Source organism: Cebus imitator, unplaced genomic scaffold, assembly GCF_001604975.1.
Source record: "Cebus imitator isolate Cc_AM_T3 unplaced genomic scaffold, Cebus_imitator-1.0 Scaffold61, whole genome shotgun sequence".
NCBI lineage: Eukaryota > Metazoa > Chordata > Mammalia > Primates > Cebidae > Cebus > Cebus imitator.
The window spans coordinates 9,612,406-9,637,394 of NW_016107376.1; the positions used below are offsets into that span (position 1 = coordinate 9,612,406).

The window sequence follows — 24,989 nt, forward strand, 5'->3', positions numbered from 1 at the left end:
CGGTGGCTCACGCCTGTAATCCCAGCACTTTGGGAGGCCGAGGCGGGTGGATCACGAGGTCAAGAGATCGAGACCATCCTGGTCAACATGGTGAAACCCCGTCTCTACTAAAAATACAAAAAATTAGCTGGGCATGGCAGTGCATACCTGTAATCCCAGCGACTCAGGAGGCTGAGGCAGGAGAATTGCCTGAACCCGGGAGGCGGAGGTTGCGGTGAGCCGAGATCGCGCCATTGCACTCCAGCCTGGGTAACAAGAGTGAAACTCTGTCTCAAAAAAAATAAATAAGTTTGTAATAAACTCTAGCACTGTCCTATCACTTGAGCTCAGTTCCTTTAATTTGGAATGAGCTCAATTTCTCTTCACTGTTGTTTTTCTTTTCATATTGTGATGACTGCCATCCACAGAGCAGGTTAGCACGGTGGAGGCATGCTTCTAATGGGCTCTATGTTAGTTTCCTGTGACTAACAAATCGCCACACACAAAGCTGGTGCTTTTTTTTTTTTCTTCTGTAGAGATGAGTCCCTCTCTGTTGCCCAGGCTGACGTCTAAGCCCTGGGTTCACCACATTCTGCCACCTCAGCCTCCTGAGTAGTTTGGACTACAGGCATACACCACCATGCCTGGCAAAGCCAGTGATTTAACCCAACAGAAATGTATTTTGTCACAGTTCTGGAGAGAATGTAGAGAATACAGTGTTAGAGCTCAGAAGTCCGTATTCATTATTGCCTGGGTGAAATCAAGGTATTGGCAGGGCTGAGCTCCCTCTAGAGGCTCTAGGAAGAAATCTGTTCCTCATCTCTCCCAGCCTCAGGTGGATGCCAGCACTGTTTTGCTTGTAGCCACATCACTTCAGCTTCAATACCAGCATCTTCAAATCTCTCTGCTCTTTTCTTCTCCTCTGTTTCCGTTAAGTCTTCCTCTGCTTCCGTTAAGTCTTCCTCTGCCTGTAAGAGTACATGTGATCTCATTTAGCAAGCACCTGGATAACTCAGAATAATCTGCCATCTCCAAACCCTTAACCTAATCACATCTCCAAAGACTTTTCCGCGCAAGACAACATTCACAAGTTCCAGGAATTGGGATGTGGCTCTCCTTTCAGTGGGTCATTTTTTCAGCCCGCCACAGGCTGCTTCTAGCATCCCCGTTCTAGAAACCTGCCCGAGCCATCTCATTTCCTCGCATCCTGGTTAAGGTCTGATTGATACACCCTCACCTTCCTCAATATTTGCTTTTCAGTGAGCTGCAGTTAATTTAATCCAAATGTGCAATAGCAGCACCGAGTATCTGTCTCTACTAACACAGGCCAAGAGTCATTTACAGAGCTACCTCGTCTCTTTAGAGAAGCAGTTTATGTAGGGAAATCTATGCACACACTTTTTTATTTTTATTTTTTTAAGTAGAGTCTCACTCTGTCACCCAGGCTGGAGTGCAGTGGTATGATCTTGGCTCTCTGTAGCCTCGACCTCCCTGGCTCAAGCAGTCCTCCCACCTGAGCCTCCAGAGTAGCTGGTACATAGGGGCATGTGCCACCATGCCTGGCTAATTTTTGTATTTTTTGTAGAGACAGGGTTTTGCCATGTTCCCGAGGCTGGTCTTGAACTCCTAAGCGCAAAGGATCCTCCTGCCTCAGCTTCCCGAAGTGCTGACATTACAGGTGTGAGCCACCATGCCCAGCCTGTGCATGATAAATGAAGCTAGTTTAAGCAGGTCGTAAAGCTGAATGCTGTAACAGCTGTGCTGGAAGTAGAAGTGAGTTGTTCTGTGGATGTGGATGTGTATCCACATGTAAAATGGCAGCCGTGTATTTTCAGAGCATATGCATAGTTAAATATCAGAATCTGTATAATTCCTTTTAAGTGATGACCAGAGCTCATGGCATTTCCCAAGAAAAAGTGAAATGAACCTATTTGATTTGGAACATATAGTCTCTTCAAAAAGTAAATAAGATTGTTTTCACTGAGCATGAGGTAAGATTTATAAAGGTTTAAAAATAATCTTTAGGCCGGGCGCGGTGGCTCACGCCTATAATCTAAGCACTTTGGGAGGCCGAGGCGGGTAGATCACGAGGTCAAGAGATCGAGACCATCCTGGTCAACAAGGTGAAACCTCGTCTCTACTAAAAAAATACAAAAAATTAGCTGGGCATGATGGTGCGTGCCTGTAATCCCAGCTACTTGGGAGGCTGAGGCAGGAGAATTGCTTGAACCCAGGAGGCGGAGGTTGCGGTGAGCCGAGATCGTGCCATTGCACTCCAGTCTGGGCAACAACAGCGAAACTCCGTCTCAAAAAAAATAAAAAATAAAAAATAAAAAAATAAAAAAAATAATCTTTAATGAATCTTATGTCCCTTAAATATTAAATAACCCTCAAGAAAATTCCATGAAGCTGGTACTTGTTGGATATTAGACTGTGTAGCTAATATTACAAAAGATTGATTACATGTGTCTTTTCTCTGATGGCTGTCATGTAGTTGGAGTCTAATAATTGATTTAATTTTGAAGATGAGTTCTGTGGACCCTGAGGTATTATATGCCAAATGGGTGATAAATGCTAAAGCCCTGTTATCTGGCTTCTTGTTTTTTAAATAATTATTGCCCGTTGTAATAAACTTGTGTCTTAGATTTCTTTTTTTACCCTTCAATGGATGTTTTGCCTAAGTTGAAAAGACATAGAAGGTATTAACTACATATGAGGTAGTATTTCAAGTCTGTTAAGATTTTTCCCTCCTCCAAAATGTTTTAATTCTGTCATACTTGTTGAGAAATAATGTATATATCAAAGTCAGGCGTATCTAATTGTAAGTTTAAACATCAGTGCCTCATCAATTGAATGAACAAATTAGTTACAACTCTGTATTTGCGGTGGGTTTCAAAAAGTACCTGGTCAGTAATTATAGAATTATAAAGAGTTCTAAAACAAAAGTTGATGAGAATAATGAAGTTGAACTACAAAGCCCTGATTGTATAAATAGGGCACGAAGAAAGAATACCAAGAATGGGGGGGAAAAAAACACATTTTCGCCAGACATGAGAACTCAGCTGGATCGTGTATCAGCCAAGACAATATGTGACAGAGAACGGCAGATACAAATACCATGGCACTCTGTACATGGGATAGAGAAACGAGGGAGAAAAAGTACAAGTCATACAGATCCCAGCTCTCCCTGTAGCCAGGTTCAAGTTAAGGTAGTTGAGTTGTATAATCAACTTTTGTGGGATCGCTAGGACCATGATAAAGGAGGGGGAAGCTGATGGGAGATCACATCATGTTACGTCTCTGGAATAGTTTTTCCAATATTTCCATGCATTTAAAAATTAGATCTGTCTAATTCAAGCCATTTAGCTCTACCCATGCTCATGAGCCTTTGGTTTTAGCTACTTACGTGTTTTTTCCATAAAAATATCAGTCACTTGTGGCATATACCATGCCCTGCCAGTTCCTTTTGGAATCAATTTAAATGAGAAAAATAAAAGACTTTGGGAAAAACTATTTAAGTGTGCCTGTTAAATTATTTTACTATTTGAGAATAGTTCTGGAGTCTGAAATACATTTTCCATTTAATAGTATTTGGCGCTTTTTTTTTTTTTGAGCCATAACATTCGTGGAAATATGTTGAAATCTTAAGTGGAGAGAATCTGACTTACTGCTTTTGGTATTACTTGCTGTCTAGATTGTTACAGTCTTCACTATAGTATGTTCCTGGTCAGCAGGATGAAAAACAAGGATAACTTCAAAGAAATGGGCATGTTGTGATTCACAGCTTTCTTCCTACTATGGATTCTTCGTTTTTTTTTTTCTTTCCTTTCATTTTCCTTTTTCTTTCCTTTCCTAAGGTCTCTCATTGTCACCCAGGCTGGGATACGGTGGTGTGATCATAGCTCACTGCAGCCTCAGTGCTGAGTCTCAAGCAGTATCTGATCTCAGCCTCCCGAGTAGCTAGGACCATAGGCATGTGCCACCATGTCTGGCTAATTAAAAAAAATTTTTTTTTTCTTTTTTTTGGAGAGACAGTCCTGCTATGTTGCCCAGGCTGGTTTTGAACTCCTGGCCTCAGTGGTCCTCCTTGCCTTGGGCTCCCAGTGTACTCGGGTTACACGTATGAGCTACGGGACCCAAATTGTAGAGCCAACTGTACTACAAATCTGTGCTTTTTTATAGGATGTTTCATCAAATATATATTCTTGGTCACTTGAATGGCAACTCTTCCTAGACATTAATCCTGTATACAAAAAGTTAGGTCTGGAAAGTGACATTGACTCTTGTGAGACAAGTAACACATTTCTGTATATCCAAAACATATTTCATTAAATTTGACTCTTTCCCTAAATTTCCAGTGTTACTGCAGTGCCTGTTTTGTAATAGTGCTCGTGTGTGCACATGTGCACTTTCATAGCGTTTATGTGTAAAATTGAGTGTTACTCTCTTTGCTGGTCTCACTGCTTTAGCTGTGGTTCCCTTACAATTCGTTCTCTGCACAACAGCTGGGCGAGGTTCTTATTCAAACGCCCATGTTGGCCAGGCGCGGTGGCTCATGCCTGTAATCCCAGCACTTTGGGAGGCTGAGGCGGATAGATTGCCTGAGTTCAGGAGTTTGAGACCAGTCTGGGCAACACAGTGAATAAAACCCCATCTCTACTAAAATACAAAAAATTAGCCGGGCGTGGTGGCACTGCCTGTAGTCCCAGCTACCTGGGAGGCTGAGGCAGGAGAATTGCTTGAACCCAGGAGGCAGAGGTTGCCGTGAGCCGAGATCATGCCACTGCACTCCAGCCTGGGCAATAGAGTGAGACGCTGTCTCCAAAAAAAACAAACAAAAAACCAAAAAAACCCATGTTTTTCTTTCAAACTTAACATACAGTGCAAACTCTACCATTGCTGCTGCCCGATGCAGCAACCTAACCGTTTTCCAGCCCTGCTCCCGTTCTCCAGGCCCTTAGCACACGGCTTACTTTCTCCAGTTCTCTAATGTGTGGGGCCCTTCCTGCCGAATGCCTTCACCCTCTCTGTTCTCTCTCTTGGAAAGTTCTTTTGTATTTTGTAGAGTAGACTCCTCCTTATCCTTTCTGGCATAGCCCAGGTGCTTCAGGGTCAGAGAGATCTTGGACTACGTCATCACATCACCCTGCTTTACGTCTTCTTCATGACACCCACCATTAGCTGACTCTGTTCTATTTGTGTGTGTTGTCTGTATTCTCCTACCAGAGTTCACCCTTGACTGTATTGAAACAGATTGGAGTTGGATAAGATAACATGCAGAGCTCACTACGGGACTCCCAGACATCTTTTATAGATACTATGAATTGTTAAATTTGCTTTTCATTTTTAAAAAATTCATTTTATACGACTTGGGTTAAAACACAGAATTCCATTGCAGTTGGCGAGAGTTACCAGATAGTTTATTATGCATGCCTGAATGTCAGTATTGCACGGTGTGGAGCACGGTCGGTGTGAAACACTTTTTTTGAGGAACTGAAACGCTGGGTAAGAATTCTATGCTAAGCCTATTTCAGCCCCACAAATGAAGGCCTTTCTTATAAATGTAGTCTTGCATTTCCTTCCAGCCAGATAAATGCAATAAACTGTCATCACTGCTCTTTCCGTTTTTGGTTAGTAAGAATGAGCCTCTTTAGGTGTTTGCAGAGTTATTTTGGCAGCCTAGTATTGAATTTCCACTATCATTACCTTTTCCCCTTAGGTAGAACCTGGACTTTGTGTTTTCACCTATCCAAATTTCATTACATTTCATGTAATTCATAGAAATTAAAATTTCACTCAGATACTCTTGACTGCATAGCAACAAACATTTTGGAGTATTAAAACAAGGTTTTAATATGGAAACTCTTTCAACCTTCTGTTTTAAACTATTGATTTCCTACATAGTTTGGGGATTTTTTTTTTTTTTTTTTTTAAGATACCAGCTCTCTTCAGTTCTGATAATCTTAGGACTTTTATAAAAGCATCTTTAAAAAATGGTATAATAACTTTTATATTACTCAGCACCTTTTAAAATTTATTTTATTCAGAATGCTTTAGGGTGCTCAAACACCTTTTCTACTCCTACGTTAGGCTACAAGGACTAGAAACCAAGCCAGAAACTACCCTCAGATTAAATACCTTAGGGAAAAAGTAACTAACCTTTGTGGCAGCGTGGGACAGTCACAGCTCTGAAACCCCATCTCTGGTCAGTGACCAGAAATATCTGAGAGCTGATGGGCTGCAGTGGGGGAAAAGGACAGGCTGCTACCGGAGATAAACCTTGTTTCAGACCCCAACTGGAAACGATCTTTTATTTAATATGTTGCTTTTTTACATGTTTTTAGGGAATTTTTAGATTCACGTATCAGGAGACTATTCAGTATTTGAGCCTTTGGGTTTTGCTGAAGAGCATAGAACCCTAAAAACCCGATATGATCTTAGAACTTCCTTAATTTCTTTCTTTCCATTCTTAGTTTCTTTTCTCATTTCCTTTCACTGCTCTGACAATTAACACCTGCTAGGGAAATCAACTTTAGGCTGCTTTCATTGGAAGCCAGTGTCTAAAAATCAATCCTGGCAACTAATGTACAATGAAATTTGGAAGACGTCTTGATTCTCATGGACTTGTGCAAGCTGAAATTATTAAACAGGATTAGGGACCACAGCTGGTGAGCAGATGGAATGCTTATAATTTCACAATCTTAGGTAGCTGTAAACTCAAATCTGCACAAAACTTCTTTGCTTTTTCTCTAGTTTATTTCATTTTATCTTCTTGGGCTATAACCCTGGGCAAATACGATCGTTTAATTGTAGGAGATGATGAGCCTTAATAGGTTCCTCATTTAGTAGATGGCATCATTTAAAATTTGGTCATACAATTTCATACTCAGAATTTCATTTTAGTAACCAATTATTTGATAATGGACTTATTAAAGCACAATAGGTAGGAAATGGTTTTACATTTTGTTCAAAATGTAGAAATATGTTTTCAATTTGAACCACGAAGACCGGTTCACAGTAATTGCAACTAGACAATATAACTACTTGCTTCTTAAAGAAATACTTGACTCCATCAGTTTCTTCAGCTTCTTCTGCGTTCGTTTCTACTAGAAATTCCTGTGTCACAGAATCAAGTCCCCTAGAGCCACCTTCTTCAATGGCTCTGCCACCTAATCACAGGCTCCCCACTCCCTCTCTGTATTCCCTGCACCTGTGGCTACTTCTCTGTTCGTTCTGCCTTATAATAATATAGGGGCCTTATACATGCACAGAGCAACTGTTTGCCTGCTCAGAAACATAACGCCTAGACCACATTTTCTGGGCTGATAGATCAGGGCTTTCTCTACAAAGAAACGTGTGAGACTTTAGCCCTGCGGCTGCGAAGAAGGTCAAATTAGGAACTTTATTCTACAAAGACATTGACTTAAACTTTACGTTAATGGCTGTTACTTGGTTTAAGAACAAAATTAGTGTCCACTATAGTTTAGCTGCTCCTTATCCTTACTGAAAGACTTTAGAGAAATGGCAGCAAAGGTGGAGTTTCTACAAATACAGAAAAACAGCTGGAGCCATAAATAAGTTGAACAGCCTGGACACATTCTGTGCTAGCTGTTTGGGAAGAAAACAACACGCAGATATTTCAGGGGGTGCAGCACCACAAACAGCTGTAGTTTATGGTCTGAGATACTCTCTGTTACTTGGAACCAGCGTGTGCTTTTTCTCTAAAGCCACAGTCAGCTGCAAAAAATACTATTACATGTGTTTTTTTGAAGCACATTTTACTGCATGATACTCAGTGTTCTAACCTCAGAACATCCTGAGCGCGACATTTCTCTCCATGGGGGAGAAGAGGAGATATTACCGATGCTTTGGCATGAAGTAATCTGGAGAATTATTATAGGATCTGTCCTTTCTTGACCAGCTTTTGAAATGACTTTCGGTAGCTTCTCTTTGGATTTCCAAACTGACCTTCTGTAATTGGATGTGGCCTCTTACAGAAGCAGTAGTATAAACATGTTTTAACTTCGAGTAATTATTTTGTCCTGAACCAAGTAGTCTAGCAGTTTCGTCCAGCAGATAGATTTGTTTATCTTAAGTTGATCTCCTTGCCTTACCCTTGTTACCTTTGGACATGGGAGATGACAGGAGAAGAGGCTTTGGATGGCCTCCGAGGAGAAACAGACTTGGACCAGAAATTAGGGGACCTGAGGATTGATACTGGGTTCTTTTAGATTTTGCTGTGCAATCTTGACCAGATTCCTAAAATCTGATTTGCTGAATCTATATCTAGTAAATGGATATAATAATATCTAACATGGGCTGTCGTGGCGGCTCACAGGCTCGCAATGCCCGTAGTCCCAGCATTTTGGGAAGCTGAGGCAGGTGGATCACAAGGTCAGGAGTTCGGGAGCAGCCTGGCCAATATCGTGAAACCCCATCTCTACTGAAAATAAAAAATCAGCTGGACGTGCTGGTGTGCACCTGTAGTCCCAGCTGCTTGGGAGGCTGAGGCAGGAGAATTGCTCGAATCTGGGAGGCAGAGGTTGCAGTGAGCCCAGATCGTGCACTGCACTCCAGCCTGGGCAATAGAGCAACACTCCATCTCATCATAATAATAACATCTAATATGTATTTGCATATGTTTGATATGTGTATTAGTATGTGGTGACTGACATGACAGAATATCGCGGACTGCGTAGCTTATACAGCACAAATTTATCTTCTCACAGTTCTGAATGCCAGAAGTCCGAGACTCAGTGTTGGCAAGGTTAGTTCTGCAGGGCCACAATGGAAGGATCTTTTCTGGGCCTCTCTCTCTGACTTGTAGGTGGCCATCTTCTCCCTCTGTCTTCACATCCTCTTCCCTCTGTATGTGTCTGAATTTCCTCCTCTTCTAAGGACACCTGTCCTATTGAATTAGGACCCACCCTAATGGAGCTGTTTTTAACTTAATTACCTCTTTAAAGGGCCTGTGTCCAAATAGAGTCCATTCTGAGGTGCTGGGGGCCAATCCAGATTTTTTTGGTCATCCATTTTTTTTCTTTTGTGCCGTCTTATCTATTATATTTTCCTCTTGTGCGTTTTTACTTCTCACCCAGTTTGGTCCATGACCTGAATGGCCACTTTTGCTCACAGTGGTCCTGGGGCTCAGTAAGCTCACTGTTGTCTAGGGTTTATAGCCCTCAGCTGTTAGGCAGTGGAGATCAGATGAATATGGTTTATCGCCTGTAGACTGAAATATGGCTGCTAAGTGGTGCCATTACAGAGCTGATTTGGGGTGTAAATCTAGGATTTCAGTTCTTGGACTTTTTAAATGGAATCTTTAAATAGAACACTAGTTTCATTCTGAGAGAGGGGAAGTAATACATGCAAAAACTTTATTAAGGCCTGTGAATGTCAGGTTTTGAACAAGGGCAGCTCATTTGGACAACAGAAATCCACCTGAAGGGCTTAAGAGAATCCTTTATTTTATACAGAAACTGAATAATTTAAGTTCCAAATAATATATGTCATTAAAGACTTAGAATGAGATGGCAGTAACGCATAACTTTGGCATGCAGTTGGTGGGCTCGAAAACAATTCGACTTCTTTTACATTGACCCTGGATTTGTGGGTATGTGCTCTATCGTAATATGTTTTAGAGAATAAAATGGAAAAAACTGTTAATACCAGAGTGCTTCTGCTCCTCAGAGTTCTTCCAATTCTAGAGAACATTTTCCATATAGACATTACTTGCCTGCTGGCCCAATCTTAACTTTTCACTTTAGTTCATTTCTCAGTTCAGTGCATTCAGAAGACAGTGCATTTTTCTTTTCTGGACTGGGGCAGATGGTGCTGTCACTTTTGATTATCTGTTTTTTAAAAGGGAAGTGTTGATTAGGAAGAGCAAGAAATAAAATACGACCAGATTAAATTGAGAGCAGAAATTATACAATCCAAAAAGAGGCAAGTCTGTTCTGTTTTTCTGCTTAGTTTACTACGGTTTATATTTGACTTTCTAGATTTCAAGTTTGATATAATGTTTTTTCTTTTTTCTTTTTTTGTATTTTTAGTAGAGATGGGTTTTCACCATGTTGACCAGGATAATCTCGATCTCTTGATCTTGTGATCCACCCACCTCGGCCTCCCAAAGTGCTGGGATTATAGGCATGAGCCACCGCACCTGGTCAAGTTTGACTTATTTTAAGAGGTCATTTAAGATAGCTTTTGAGTTATGAGTTTGCTTTGTTTCTACTTCCTAGAAGATACAGAAACTAGAAATGTTCAGATGGTTTTCTTTGTCTAGTTAAATGTAAATAAAGTCCTTGGGTAAGAGTAGCTTTTAACAAATCCAGAATGTTTGGAAAATTTCTACTTGATGCCACTGTCTTCTCTCCCTTGCAGCCTAGTAACAAAACTTTGTGTTTTGTGACTCTTTGGCCATCGAATCTTAAATTAGAATACCTAACAGATGTTCCAAAAGAGAAGTCACAAGGAAGTAACACAGGGGCCCAGAAAACAGCTTGAAGAGCCTCCTACTGGCCACATTTAGGGCAAATGTAGTGTCCAAAAAAATAATGATGGTGGTGGAATGGAACAGATTTTAACACATTGAATAAAAAAAGAATCCGAGTTCAAGATACTTTGAAAAGTGGGAGAAAGAACTAATAAACACAGAGGGAATGAACAGAACTAGAAAAATCACAACCTGGCAACGACCAATGTATGATACGTGGCAGAGATCATCAGTGTTCACTGTAATCATCAGGTGAAAGGGGAGAACGTGCTTTGACCACGGAGAAAGGTCTTACACAATACCTTAAGCAAGTGACCAAAATGAGCAACACCAAGTCGTTCAAATAGCACTGTGCATGTTCTTATGTCATAGGATGGGAGGTATATCTGTAAGGAATTCTTGCCAAAAATTCTTAGCCTGTGTCTAAGTATGAGGGAATAGCATTATAGTAGAGGCAGTGATATATTCTATAAGAAAACTGGCCTGGCCACTCCACAAACATCAGCTTTATGAAGACAAAAAGTTTAAGGGATTTCTGCTTTAGATTAAGAGACTAGTAAACACCTGACAACTAATGCGTACGTGGTCCTCGAGTGGATCCTGAATTAGGAGAAACAAAATTACAGACTTTGGGAACAACTGAGAAAATTTAAGCATGGATTTTAATTTGAAATTATTCAATTAATGTTAAATCTGATTGTAGTGATGTGTTTGAGAAGCTCCTTGTCCTCCGGAAAGATGTGCTGAAGTTTTAGGGGTAAAGTGTCATGAGATCAACTTTCTTTCAAATGGTTGTGAAAAAATGTGTATGTGGATATATATAAATAGAGATCAAATGTGAGCACGCAAATACAGCAAAATGTTAATAAGTTGACCGATCTAGGTGTTTTTTCCTTAGCTCAGGTTGCTGTAATGATACCATAAATTGGGTGGCTTAAACAACAAACACTTGTTTCTTACAGTTCTGAAGGCTGGGAAGTCCAAGATCAGGGTGCCAGCATATTTGGTGTCTGGTGAGGTCTGTCTTCCTGTTTTGTAGATGGCACCTTTATGCTGTGTCCTTGTGTAGCTGAGAGGAGAAAGTGCGCTCTCAGTACCCTTATAAGGACATCAGTCTCATTTATGAGGGCTTCATCTTCATGACCTCATCCCTTCCTAATTACCTTCTAATGCCATCACTTTAGTGAGTGGGGTTTTAAGGTACACGAGCTTTGGGAGGACACAGCATTTAGTCCTTATCAGTGTTCATAGTACCCCTCCAGCTTTTCTGTAGACTAAAAACATTTTAAAATATGTATTTTTTATACATGGGGCAGTTTCACATAAAATTTGGCATTTCTAGATTCTCTAGAAAACTGGGAATGTCTGCCTCAGACCCATGATACCCCAAGAATAACTGATTGGCGGCATAGAGGCTGCCCCCCTCAGATAGGACGAAGGCTTTTTTCTTTTTTTTTCCATCGGCAACAAGGCCATTTTATTTCTTGCTTAGGAGGTTTTTGTCTTTTTCCACAGTTCTTACCTTTCCCTTTTGTTTGTTATACCCACCTTCTCTTGATAATACCTGCCTAGTGGCTATAGGCATTTTAGTGTGTACCCACATATGTAAACCCTTGCTAATTTCTTGCGGTGGGGAGAGGTTGTATCATGGATGGTAATGACTGTTTCATATCCTGAAACCCCTGAGCCCTCTGGATTTGATACCTATATCAACTGATGAGCATCACTTGGCTCCTTGGCCGTAGGCTGAGTATCTAGCCTTATTCCCAGGCACTTCAGTCATCTGAGACATAATTAAGAAAATGTGGATGTAAACACTGTCCAAAACTTGCTGGATAGGTGGTATGCATATTAAAATTATCTTTCAGATGCAACATATTAGAAATGGTACCCTGGATCCCGCCTGTCAGTTGGCACAGTCTTGCAAAAAGTATTGAATAAGCAACTTGAAAAAAATTTCATGTGGCATGCCAAGTCTTAATGAAAAAGCGTTTTGTGGAAACGTTTATAGACTCTCACGCAAAAAGTAGTGCATGAACTTTAATTACCTTCGTAAGTCGTTCTATCCTGTGTTTAAGTGACTGCTCTCCTGTTCCACACCCAGGGACGGTACCAGCTCTGCTGGATAATCATGGTCTGGAGCATTCTCAGAAACTATATCTGGCAGAGGTTAGGGCTCAGCTAGCAATGAGCAGTTCAAACCTGCAGAGAGAAGAAGAGGAAGTGACTGGTGCTCGAGTTAATCTTGTCAAGAAACATATCTACCTAATACTTAATCTCTTTTTGTGGGGTTTGCATCCCTGTATAATTTGATGTTCTTAAAAACACTATCAGCTTTTGGCCGGGCGTGGTGGCTCACGCCAGTAATCCCAGCACTTTGGGAGGCTGAGGTGGATGGATCACTTGAGGTCAGGAGTTTGAGACCAGCCTGGTTAACATGGTGAAACCCCGTCTCTACTAAAAATACAAAACTTAGCCAGTCCTGGTGGCATGCGCCTATAATCCCAGATGCTCGAGGGGAGGCTGAGGCAGGAGAATCGCTTGAACACAAGAGGTGGAGGTTGCAGCCAGCAGAGATCGTGCCACTGCACTCCAGCCTGGTCAACAGAGTGAGACTCAGTCTCAAAAACAGACAAAAAACCACGAGTAGCTTTTGTCCAGTTCCATACATACATACGATTTTTACATCGTGAAATGAACACAAAGATTCTTCTTAGGGAATCTGACAAAAATGAGCATAACATCTTACTAGCATTTCAGGTAGAACCCAGTTTAACTGACATCCAAAAACGTGGTTGAGAAGCAAACATTGAGTTGATGTAGGCATCAGAGAGGATATCTGGTACTTTCCCCTCTCGCTCTTTTCGTTGAAGACCTAGACCTGGCACTCAGTGTTGCCCCTCTTATTGCCCGAGGTGTTACACAGCATGTGCCCAGAGGAGCCGTGGACCTGTAAGTGCGTTAATGTCAATGTTTCCTGTAGGGCTGGACTCAAATCTTGGGCCCGGGGGGAAGAGAAATGATCCTGTCCAGTGAATTCCAGAAATAGCAACAAAAGCTCAGAGGAAATTAGCCCCTGTTGTCCCATTTACATTCTCAAGCCATCTCTCCTTTCCAGCTGGGCACGCTGCTTGGAAAAGAAATTCACTTGTGTTTCTCTCTTTTCTCTTAAGGTTTCAGAACCTTTTTGGAACCTAGGCCGCTTTTGAAAATATTTTCCTGGAATGGAAAGCAACTTCATACAACATATGTTTACCTGCCTGCTGCTTTCTTTTTCAGTGTTGAGAGCCTGGTATTCCTTTGGCTACCTTTCAGGATTTCAAACAGTAACCACTTCACCAGCGAAATGGCTAGCAAGATGTTTATCTTTGTATTTTTAGCATCAGGATGATTGATGTCTCAAGATACTTCTGAAATATTTGTTTTTTGAGATTAGATGCATTGTCCTTATATCATGCAAGTTTATTCTTTGTCTTGTGACTTTAGACATCTTTAAAATTTGTATTTAAAACCACAAACTGTGGATCATAGTCACTAAATAGTCTTAGATAATTAATCTTTTGTATGCACTTCCTGATTCCTGTTTTTTTCCAGCATAAGTCATATTTCAAAAATGAAGATCGCCAATTTTGTTTTCTGAGTAGAAAAGCAACTCAACACATATTTGTTGTTATTGTTGTTTTTCTTTGTTTTGAAACAGGGTCTCACTCTGTCGCCCAACCTGGAGTGCCATGGCGCCATCAAAGCTCACTGCAGGCTTCAACTCCTTGGGTTGTAGCAATCCTCCCACCTCAGCCTCCTCACTAGCTGGGACTACAGGCATGCACCACCATGCCCAGCTAATTTTTGTATTTTTTGTAGAGGTGGGGTCTTACTATATTGCCTAGGCTGGTCTCGAACTCCTGGGCTCAAGCCGTCTGCCCGCCTTGACTTCCCAAAGTGCTGGGATTATAGGCAAGAGCTACCATGTCTAGCCATGAACACACATTCTTAATATTGTTTCTTTTGTCCCCATTCATGCTTATCGGCATTAGTAGGCATTGACTGGATATCTAGCTTGTCCTTATTATTGATTAGTCATATTTTTCTTTTTCCCCTAAAATTATTTATTTCTGTTTCTTTTCTGTTTTTATATTGATTGTTTACTGTTGACTTTAGGCTTCTTATCCCAAATATGAGCATGATCAGAAGCCACACATTTTCCACGCCCCTAGTTCATTATTCATGATTTGTTAAAGAGAGTAGCTATGTCAGCTCCTTGGCAGATCTGAGAAAGCATATGATGTTATGACAGGCATATCTACAAATGAGTCTCGTGGATGAGAACTAGACAGACGGTTTAGAGAGAAATAATGTCGATGTCATCCCATTGGAATGATAGAGCTGTTACAACCATAAATACATTCTATAGCTAGTAGCTAAGCGTGTAGCTGTGTTTCTTTTCTAAGAAGGAAAAAATGTGAAATAAACCTTAGAAGCAAATTATGTTTATAAAGGAGGATATTTTAATTAATTTAGGTCTTACCAGTTATTCAAACAGTCTGAACTTCGGTTTCTTTTTGCAGCAAACATGAAAACCATTATTTATGGAAAGTTTAAATTTCACATGACACATCTTCCCTCTATGTGTGTGGGTTTTTTTTCCTTTTTTTTTTTTTTTTAAGAAAAACTCTATTTGCTCTGTTTTTTTTTTTTTTTTTTTTCCTTCCCTTTTTTAAAAATGCTGTATTTCCATGGTGTAGGAGATTTGCTTTTAGAGAAAAGAAGACTTGCATCTCTCAGCTGAGCCCCCGCTTTTCTTTTTTAGCATTTCCAGATAGGCTGGTTCTCAGCGGATTGTGGACATGTTTGAATTAGAGGCTCCCATCTTAACTCCATTTCAAAAACTTTCCTACCATGAAATGGGCCTATATCTGCAAACAAAATGCCCCTTCTCTTTGTGAAACACTAGACAGGAGTGTTCTATTAAATTTTATTTATTTGTTTGTTTTGAGACAGAGTCTCGCTTTGTCACTCAGTCTGGAGTGCAGTGGTGCGATCTCAGCTCACTGCAACCTCCGCCTCCTGGGTTCCAGCGATTTTCCTGCCTCAGCCTCCAGAGTAGCTGGGACTATAGGCGCGCGCCATCACACTCGGCTAATTTTTGTATTTTTTAGTAGAGACGGGTTTCACCATATTCACCATGCTGGTGTCGAACTCCTCGTGATCCGCCTGCCTCACCCTCCCGAAGTGCTGGGATTACAGGCGTGAGCCACCGCGCCTGGCCTATTTTTTTAACTGATGAGCTCGTGTCCACTGCAGGGAAAAGCTGTTCAACTACTAAGAAGGCAGCAACGCAGAAAATGGTTTTTGTGTTCAGCCACCCCAGCCATGGTCACCAGCAAGGTTGAATCAGGTAGAAAATAGTTTCCGTCTGTTTACTTACCTTGTGGCTGCCTCAGTGTGAGGAATCACAAATATAAAGTTTGCTGACATGATTTGTGTCTGAGGTCATTTACTTACTGCAAACCAGAAGGTGAAAATAACCTCAGAGAATGAAGAAGAAACTTGTCCTCTGACCTTGCACCAGAACCTTGCATTTCTGTACTTCTAGGGCAATCTCTTGCTGATACATACCAAGTACCAGATTTTTTTTTTTTTTTTTTTTTTTTGAGACAGAGTTTCACTCTTGTTACCCAGGCTGGAGTGTAATGGCATGATCTCGGCTCACCGCAACCTCCACCTCCTGGGTTCAGGCGATTCTCCTGCCTCAACCTCCTGAGTAGCTGGGACTACAGGCACGCACCACCATGCCCAGCTAATTTTTTGTATTTTTAGTAGAGACGGGGTTTCACCATGTTGACCAGGATGGTCTCGATCTCTTGACCTTGTGATCCACCCGCCTCGGCCTCCTGAGTAGCTGGGATTACAGGCTTGGGCCACTGTGCCTGGCACCAGATTCTTAAGAGGGGAAGAAACAAAAAGAAAAGAAGATGTCCTAAAGGCAGATCAGCAGAATTCTTTTTTGTTTGTTTATTTTTGTGAGGGGATTAGTTACACTTCTTTCCTTCATCATTTGGGTGGTGTGTATCTGAAAGAGACAGCAGGAGGAAAAAAAGAAGCAAGCCACCAAGCAATAGCTTCATCTAAACTCTGACATATACTCTTTGTACAGCTGGGCTCTGAAGCTGTCTTATGGAAAGAATAGTAAGTCAGTCTACTACTTAAATCATGCTTAGTGAGGGAGAGGCCAAGGGTGTAGTTAACTCAGTGATTTAGGTCGTAGAGTTGTGAATTTTGACATTTTCATACCAGACTGTTAGCTTTCATACAAGAGTTTATTTTTCATGTGGTAAGTAACTGTCACTTTAAAACAGATTTTATTTTTACTCTTGTTTGCTGCAAATGGTGTGCCCGGGTTTTATTTACCTTTTCCTTCTTGGTCTGTGGCAGCACAAATGGAAAAGCATTAAACAAATGTGCTGTAAGTGCAGTTTTCTCTCTTTTTTCCCATATTTACAATTAGGAGCTTGAAAGAAGACGGAATTCCATCTGGCTTTGGTACCACGTTTCCCCCAAGATGACGGATCGTGGCCAGACACGACAGGGCGGTGACTGCTTTGTCACCACCATCCCTCCCCATGCCCTGCCATTTTTATTTTTGATCTCAGAATCCTTTATCTGTCTCCATTCAAGGCCCACTTTTTAAATTCTTCCTTTTCTCCTGTATGTCCCCTGCAGATATGTGGCCTGTGCTCTATTCATTTGACAACCTTTTCTAAATTAAAAGCAAACAAGAAAACCAACATAAACCTTGCGATAGGTCAGAGTAGGTCTTTTTTTGCTGCCTTCTCTTTTCCCATCCACCTCGAGGCCAACACCCTGCCAGTGTCAACCCTGTGTTTTCTTCCTCAGTGTCCCCTCCCTCGTGATCCCCAGATCTCTGTAATTCATCATGATAACAGTCAAAGGTTCTACTTGCTTTGGGACCATATATTAGACTTTTGGCCCTGGAGAAATCACATCTACTCTCTGAGCCTCAGTTTCCTCATGTGTTCCTTAACGTCATTCCTCGGCCAACAATGACACCTACAGGTAGTGTGCCGAGCACCAGAGATGAGAACCGTGATGAGCTAAGTAGACATAAATTCCTACCCACCACTGTGAAGAGGAGCAGCGTGTGTCCATCTTGCAGGGGATATCGTAAAAATTAGCAAGGTGATGATGCATAGACCCGCATGTATGTAGGCGCTCGGGAGATGCTAGTTTTTATTACTGTAATCAAAGGCAAACAGACAAGGAAAGTCCTGACCTCTCTTTGGAAGTTGTTTTTATCTCAGGAGGACCTTTCACTTGTGTTTCTGGCTCTTACCTGAAACACATTCTTTTTGATTTTGGACAGATTTTTTTTTTTTTTCCTTTTAATCTAGCCTCTTTCCCTGTTTTTTTCTTTTTTTCTGTTAAAAGCATAACCATTTCTTCTGTCATCTTTATTTGAAAGCAAGGTGCAAGGGGGCTTTCCAGTTTTGTGGGACAAAGCATCCTGTTTTAACTCCCTGTTCTTTATAGTATATTTCTAGTGCATAGTCCTGAGAGTGTTTACTTACAGATCTCTGTAATTCTTCGCTTTTTTCTGTGTTGAGTAGGTGATCGTTCCTGTTCTAGTCTAAACTTTTATTACTCCAAACATAGTGTCTATGTCTGTCTTGTTGCCTTTCTAAGACAATGTAAATGCATTCTTCACAGCAGAAGGAAACAGTTACCTCCTTCAGCTGGTTGTTTGAACATAGCTATGTGAGTGTTCGAAACCATGGGTTCCTTCCAATTCTAGAATAACCAGAAATTGAGAAAATTTTATCTTTAACAACTGAACCAGTTCATTTATTGTGACTATGCTTTTGTTTTAATTTTTTCTTTTAACCAACAGTTAACTTTTGAGATTATATAATATTTTCGGTTGACTTCGCAGGGGCTTCCGGAAAATGTGAGGGCGTGTCCACTTTTGATTTATGGGCACAATTTATATCTTAACATGATGCATAGTTATAAATGAGCTTGTGACATTTGGTTTTTTGAATGTGGATTTTCTTTTAAAAGGCTGCAGTTGTCAAAATCATGATGCTGCTACCAAGCCCATTGCTTTCCTCACTGCAATAAAGGTAGCGTGTCCTACTAAACAGACCGCAACAGGAAAAAAATAAGGAGCAAATTCTTCTAAAGATTGGAGTCGTGCCAGCTAGACGTTTTTGTTATTTTAAATAGACGTCGTTCGTTTACTTAGTCGAGAAGCGAAGCATCTGCTGAACTCTGCGGAAGTAGGGCCTGTGCTGGGTGCTGCGGTAAATGGTGGTGGTGTCCTCAGCAGAGGTCCTTGAACTGTAGCCTCCCTGTAGCCGGCTTTTGTATGGCCCACAAACTAAGACGTTGTTAAAGTTTTAATGCTTTATGAAAACAACAACAACAAAAACCAGGAATATGCGAGAGACCTGTATGTGGCACACAAAGTTCAAACTATTTGATCCTTTAGGAAAAAAAATTTGCCCACTCCAGACCCTGTGGTGTCTCTGTCTTCCTCAATCTTGTGTGTGTTAGTAGGGAAGACCAGAAATAAGCAAGAGAATAAATAAGCCAGGTAATTCTTTTCAGATTTTGATACTTGATGAGAAAATAGGCTATAAGAGTGACAGAAATGAGGCTGTCATTAAGGTCAGTTAAGGAGGGATTTTTTGGAAAGGTGACTTTTCGACCTGAACAATGAGGACAAACAGGTCTGTGCAGAGCTGGGCGTATTAACCCATCCCTCACTCCCTAGGTCCACATCCCCCTTCCCCTCTAAGCGCCTGCTAATTGCACCCAGGGCTCAGCTAAATGCTGGTCCCTGGAAAACCTTCTCGAACGCCCTCTTTTGGGTTACCTTTATTGTAGCATCCATCACAAAGCACTGAGATTAACTGTTTGGTTTCATTCTCCCTACCTCCCCTCCAGGAGACTGGAAATATCTTGGGGGCAGGGACATACGTCTTGGTAATCATATCTCGCTAGCATTTAGCTCATAAACTATGTTAAATGGAATCTACCCTAAACTCAAAATTCGAGTCCATCAAGCCCACTGTGAAAATCAAGCAAATTGCAGATTCTTGGGTTCTATCACTTACCTTTTTTTCTGCCCATCCTTCTCACCTCATACTCTCTTCTCCAGGCACCATTCTCCTTTCCTTTCTAAAACCTAATTATTGCCCCACCCCAAAAACATGCCCATGTCCCTCATCTTCTTAAAAGGCACCATCATCCATCCAATTGAGCAAGCCAAAAACCAGGAATTATCCTTCTGCCACGGTTCCTCACCCTTACCCATCACATTTAGTCCTTCAGCACCCATACCTCCAAAACCAGTCCTGTCTCACCATCTCTACTCTCAGCTCAGGCCCAGGCCAGCTCTGATTTATCCTTTGCCACGGCCATTGTAGCAACCCACTGACTGACCTTTCTGTTCCTTTTTTACCTTCCTTATGTCCATTGTTCACACAGAAGACAAGCAGATCTCTTCAAGCTCAAAAGAAGACCCTATCAGTCCCTTCTCTTAAACACTCCAGTGGCTGCCCATCGAACTTAAACGTTTGAACTTAAGTAAAGAAGTAAATAAACAAATAAAAATACAACTTAAAAATGTGAGCTCACAGCCCTGAACGGACTAACCATTGTCTCTTCAACCTCACCTTATTACTCTATTTCCAGCTACGTTGTTCCCTCCACTTTAGGACCCTTTATTCTCTATTGCCTGTTAAATTATTCAATGTAAAATGGAACCCTGTGATAATCTTGTTAATATTGTGAACACTTAAAACTATACAGGAGCAAGTCGGCGAACCACAGTGAAACTCCATTCCCCAAAGACATCCTCATTCCTGATTTTCCCAGTAACATTTGTAATACCAAAAATTCATGATAACAGGCAACTGATTTAATGATAGATAGCTCTAGTTGAAAGGCCTTGGGGAAGGAACTTGACAGCCTTACTGCCTTCTAATAATATTGTTTTTTTCTTTTTTCTTTTTTTGCAACACAGAATATGAGTTGGAAGTAAAGAGGGTGCAAGACATTCTTTCGGGAATAGAGAAACCACAGGTATGTCTTAAGCATAAATGACACTTTTTAAAGTACTTCAAATGTGCTTTTTTTCCCACCACACAGTAGGTAAGCAAAAGGGCTCCTTCCCTTTGCAGATTATTTATCAACTATGAAATAGTGTTCAGTTCAGTTATTAATGGAGCATGAGACATAGAACAGTGGCCTTCTGTGTTTAGTCATAATCCACTGAAATGTCTTCTTTATGTAGGTATTCTAAATGCAATTAGATTTTCTTTCCAAAGATTCTTTTTTTCTCTCTCTTTTCAGTCTACGGAACAAGTTTTCTTTTGGTAGTTTTTTTTTTTTTTTAAACCTGTATTAATGTAATAATAATTTTTGAAAACCTCGGTAATTTCAGGTATTTTTCCAAGTAAACTTCCAAAGATATTTAAATATTAATTGTGAAAAATAAGTTCAGAACATTGGGTGCAATGGAAAGAAAAAAGAATTGTAAGAGTGGTGAGGTTTTGATTTTGCCAGGTGCTTTGAAATTCGAGTGAAAAATTCAGAATGTTGATTCAGCCTTTCATCTGAGATTAGAGAGCCAAAGTTCTTTTGAGCATTTTCTAGCTGAATTGGAAAACCTTGATTCTGCATGTGTTTCAAATACTGAGGCTTTTAAACAAAAGAGTCCAAACATGCCTCGGGGTACATAGTTGAGTTTGACAACCTATAAGCATGAGGTGTGTTGAAGGACAGGCATAATGGGGCACTTGTAGAGGAATGGGGTGTTGCTGCTGGCGGGGAGTCTGTGCTTTGGTGGGGAGCAGGCTGCCACTGGGGATTTTTTAGCTAAGAAGTTACGTAATCAAGGCTGCATTTTCGGAGTGATAAACAGTTTGGCAGATGAGTTGGAGTGAGAAGAGGGTAGATGCTGGGAGAGAAGTGTTAGAATCTACTACTGTAGTCCTGGTGAAAGGCTGTGGGAGTCAGAATTAGGGTGGTGACATCTGTGTGGCAGGGAGCAGGGGACAGATACAAGAGCCGTCATAGACATAGAATATGGCACTGTAACCTATTATAATAGATATCAAATGTTGAGGATAACTGGACTTTCAGGTTTAGATGCCTCTTCTCAGGAATTGCTTCCTCTAAGACACCTCCCTGATGACTGTCCATGCCCATCAAGTGGGAGGCTGCTTGTAGAGCTTACTTAGTACCGCTGGTCCTGTTAGATACAGTGAGCTCCAAGTTTGTCTTCAAAGAATCGGTATGTCAGTATGTTCAGCTCTTGTATTTGTTAATTCTCCATTTTAAAGTTTAACTTCCTGGTTCTCTTCACCCCTTGCCTCTAGTTTCAGTAAACATTTTCCCGCCAGTTCTAGTCAGTAGTTCACATTTGTTCCCCTGATCACCTGCTCTGGCCTGTTCTGTAACAATCCTTTCCACCAAACTACCCCACCCCGCCACTCCGGCTCATACCCCTGTTCTCAAATAGCCAATCAGAATTAGCTTAGACTGTGCAGTCTAACCCTGGCCAATAGGGAAACAACACAGCAGTAGGGGCTACCTGCATCAGGAATGAGAATCCCTCCTTCCCCTCCCTTGTCCAGGTGTGTGCTCACCATTGCTCCATCTGTGAGACACACCCTTCTATGGAAGTAAATTGCCTTGCTGAGAAAATTTATATTCAAGTGCTACTTCTTTTGTGGCACCGAAAATTTACATATAACAGTACTACTACTACCCCCAGCTTTGCTGTGCTCTTCATGGACTTCTGCTATCATATTTAATACACTGTACTGCATTTACTTGTTCCTGTGTCTTTCCCAATAATCTCTAGAACAGGTTCACGTCTTTGTCTTTTTTATATCTTCAGTGCCATTCTTGGACATGCAAGGTTGTTTCACTGTCAGGGAATCTGTAGATACAGCAGACAGTCACAGATGTCTGGTAGGTCAATGCTGAGGAGAAAGGAGGAACAAGTTATAAGACAGGGAAATCACATGCATAGGAATGATACTTGACGTTGTGGGATTGGATTATAGCTTCGCAGACAGGGGTGGAATATAAGGGAGAGATCGGAAAAGGTGTGAGGGTGGGATCATGGAAAAAGCTTATGTTTATAGTGTAGTAGAAAGAAGAAAAATCCGTGAGAAAAACAAAGGAGTCATAATCAGAGAGAGAGGGCCAAGCAACGGGTTAACTCATGGTCCCAAATGTAAGTTTCAGAACTTGATAGTCGTTTCTTAATCATGTTTATGCACACAGTGCTTTTCCTCAGATATGCCTAGTCACTGCTTTCCTGAAGAAGTGACAGTATCTTTGTTTCTTGAGGGTGATATGGCTGTAGCAAGATAAAAGCCATATTTAGATTCATTGGTCGTTTTTTTTTCATTCAGTATTTATTAGGCATTTAATCTTTAGAGGCTTTAGGGCAGGGTAATAGGCTTTTCGTAAGCAGCTGCGTTGTAAAATATAATAGGGTAAGAGGGTCATCTGAGAACTTTTGTCTGTATCATTTGGAAATAAGGATTACTTGGCTACAGAAACACACAGATGTTGGCTCTACCCATGACAGCCTGGCCAGGCCGTTCGTACCCCTCATAGAGAGCGGGCTTCGCAGAGCCTTGTGCCTTTAGGCCCTTGAATCATGTACATAACTCCCCTTGTTTTCATTCGATGTCCACTTAGTAGCCTTTTGAGAGTTTGACTTCCTTGTTGCCCATCGAGAAAAAGTATGTGAGGCAGGATGGCAGTACTGTCTAATCTACCAGATACTTCCGTTTCTCATTGTGAATCAATGAACCGGCAATCTGATTGTGTATATTTGATTCCATGAGTCTTATAGTTTGACATGCAAGTCTGACTCTGGAATACCTGCCAGATTGTCTGAGTGGCTGGGCAGCGGCCCGGACCTGGCGAATTCACTCAGGTACAGCCTGTCTGCAAGGCCAGCCAGCTTGACTGGACTCCATCCTGTCTCATTACCCTCCTCCAAAGCTTTGAAGTGGCTCATGGGTGAGAAATTCAGCCAAAAGATAACATTTCTGTATCAGCATGGCATCGATGGGTACAGACACAGTCAGAGCAGCCCAAGAGTTTCCTTAGTTCTATGAAGCTGGAGTTGTTAATTCTGCAGCGTAAGCAGCACATTATCTTTCTAGGTTTGGAAAAGGCAGGTTGAAAAACCTTCTGGAGGTGAGTAGAAACAAAGCCTTGGATAGTTAACACACTCTAGAGTCATTAAAGATCTGTAGATCAGCATTTATTTATATTTCATGCTCTTTTTTTTTGGATGGAGTTTTGCTCTTGTTACCCAGGCTGGAGCGCAATGGCGCGATCCCGGTTCACCGCACCCTCCGCCTCCTGGGTTCAGGCAATTCTCCTGCCTCAGCCTCCTGAGTAGCTGGGACGACAGGCGCGCATCACCATGCCCAGCTAATTTTTTGTATTTTTAATAGAGACGGGGTTTCACCATGTTGACCAGGATGGTCTCGATCTCTTGACCTCGTGATCCACCCACCTCAGCCTCCCAAAGTGCTGGGATTATAGGCGTGAGCCACCTCATGCTCTTTTTAGCAGCAAGACCTGAACTTGCCAAAATACTACACCCTACCTTTTAAGCAGTTTGATGAAAATCACCTGATGGGAAGTGGGTGTCTCTGGACACAGTTGCTTTGCCAGCATGTGGGTGGTGGTTGGTGCTAGCCACCCTCCATGTCTGGTTCTCTCGATGGCACTGTGAGTATATCCAGGTTGCCTGGGTGGAAGGCACACCAGGCAAGGGGAGTTGGTATAATGAGTGTCATGCTTGTTCACGCCCCCTGCTTTTGCGCATGACTAAAATAACTTCTCTCCACCTATGTGTATCCTATTGCTACTGTAACAATTTACCCAAATTGAACAGTACAGATTTATCGTCATAAAGGTCTAGAGGCCAGAAAGCCCAAAATGTCTCGGGCTAGGCTGTCACCCAGGTGTTGGCAGGGCTGCATTTCTTTCTGGAGGCTTTGGGACCTGACGTGTTTTCTTGCCTTTTCCAGTTCCTAAAGGCAGCCTGCATCCCTTGGCTCTGTCTTCCAAGTCAGCAGTCATATTCCTCCAGCTTCTGCTTCCATTGTTACTTGCCTGTCTCTGACTGTCCTGCTTCCCTCTTTCAGTTATAAGGACCCGCCCATCCAGATAATCCAAGTTAACTTTCCCCTTCGTGAGAGCCTTAACTTAGCTACATCTTCAAAGTCCCTTTTGCCATGTAAGCTGATATATCCATAAGTTCCAAGGACTAGGATGTGGACATCTTTGGGGGGCCTCCATACTCCCCTCTCGATCCTTATAAATGTTTTTGTCTGACGCAGTCCACTGTTTCCTCCCCACCCAATTAGTTGTTAATGCAATTTCTCTCTCTCCTCTTTGTACCCTTTTTCTTTCTGAAGTTCTTGTTTGTGATTGTGTGCTATTTAACTTT

At 41.5% G+C, this 24,989-nt stretch overlaps 1 protein-coding gene across 2 annotated transcripts in view; it reads left to right on the plus strand.

Moving 5' to 3' along the window:
• Positions 1–24,989, plus strand: part of FNDC3B (fibronectin type III domain containing 3B) — a 374,192-nt gene that overhangs the window by 243,779 nt on the left and 105,424 nt on the right. For both annotated transcript variants that reach the window (XM_017529886.2, XM_017529887.2), the window contains exon 7: positions 20,520–20,578. In XM_017529886.2, coding sequence (XP_017385375.1) covers positions 20,520–20,578 — 59 coding nt within the window. The remainder of the gene's footprint in view (positions 1–20,519; positions 20,579–24,989) is intronic.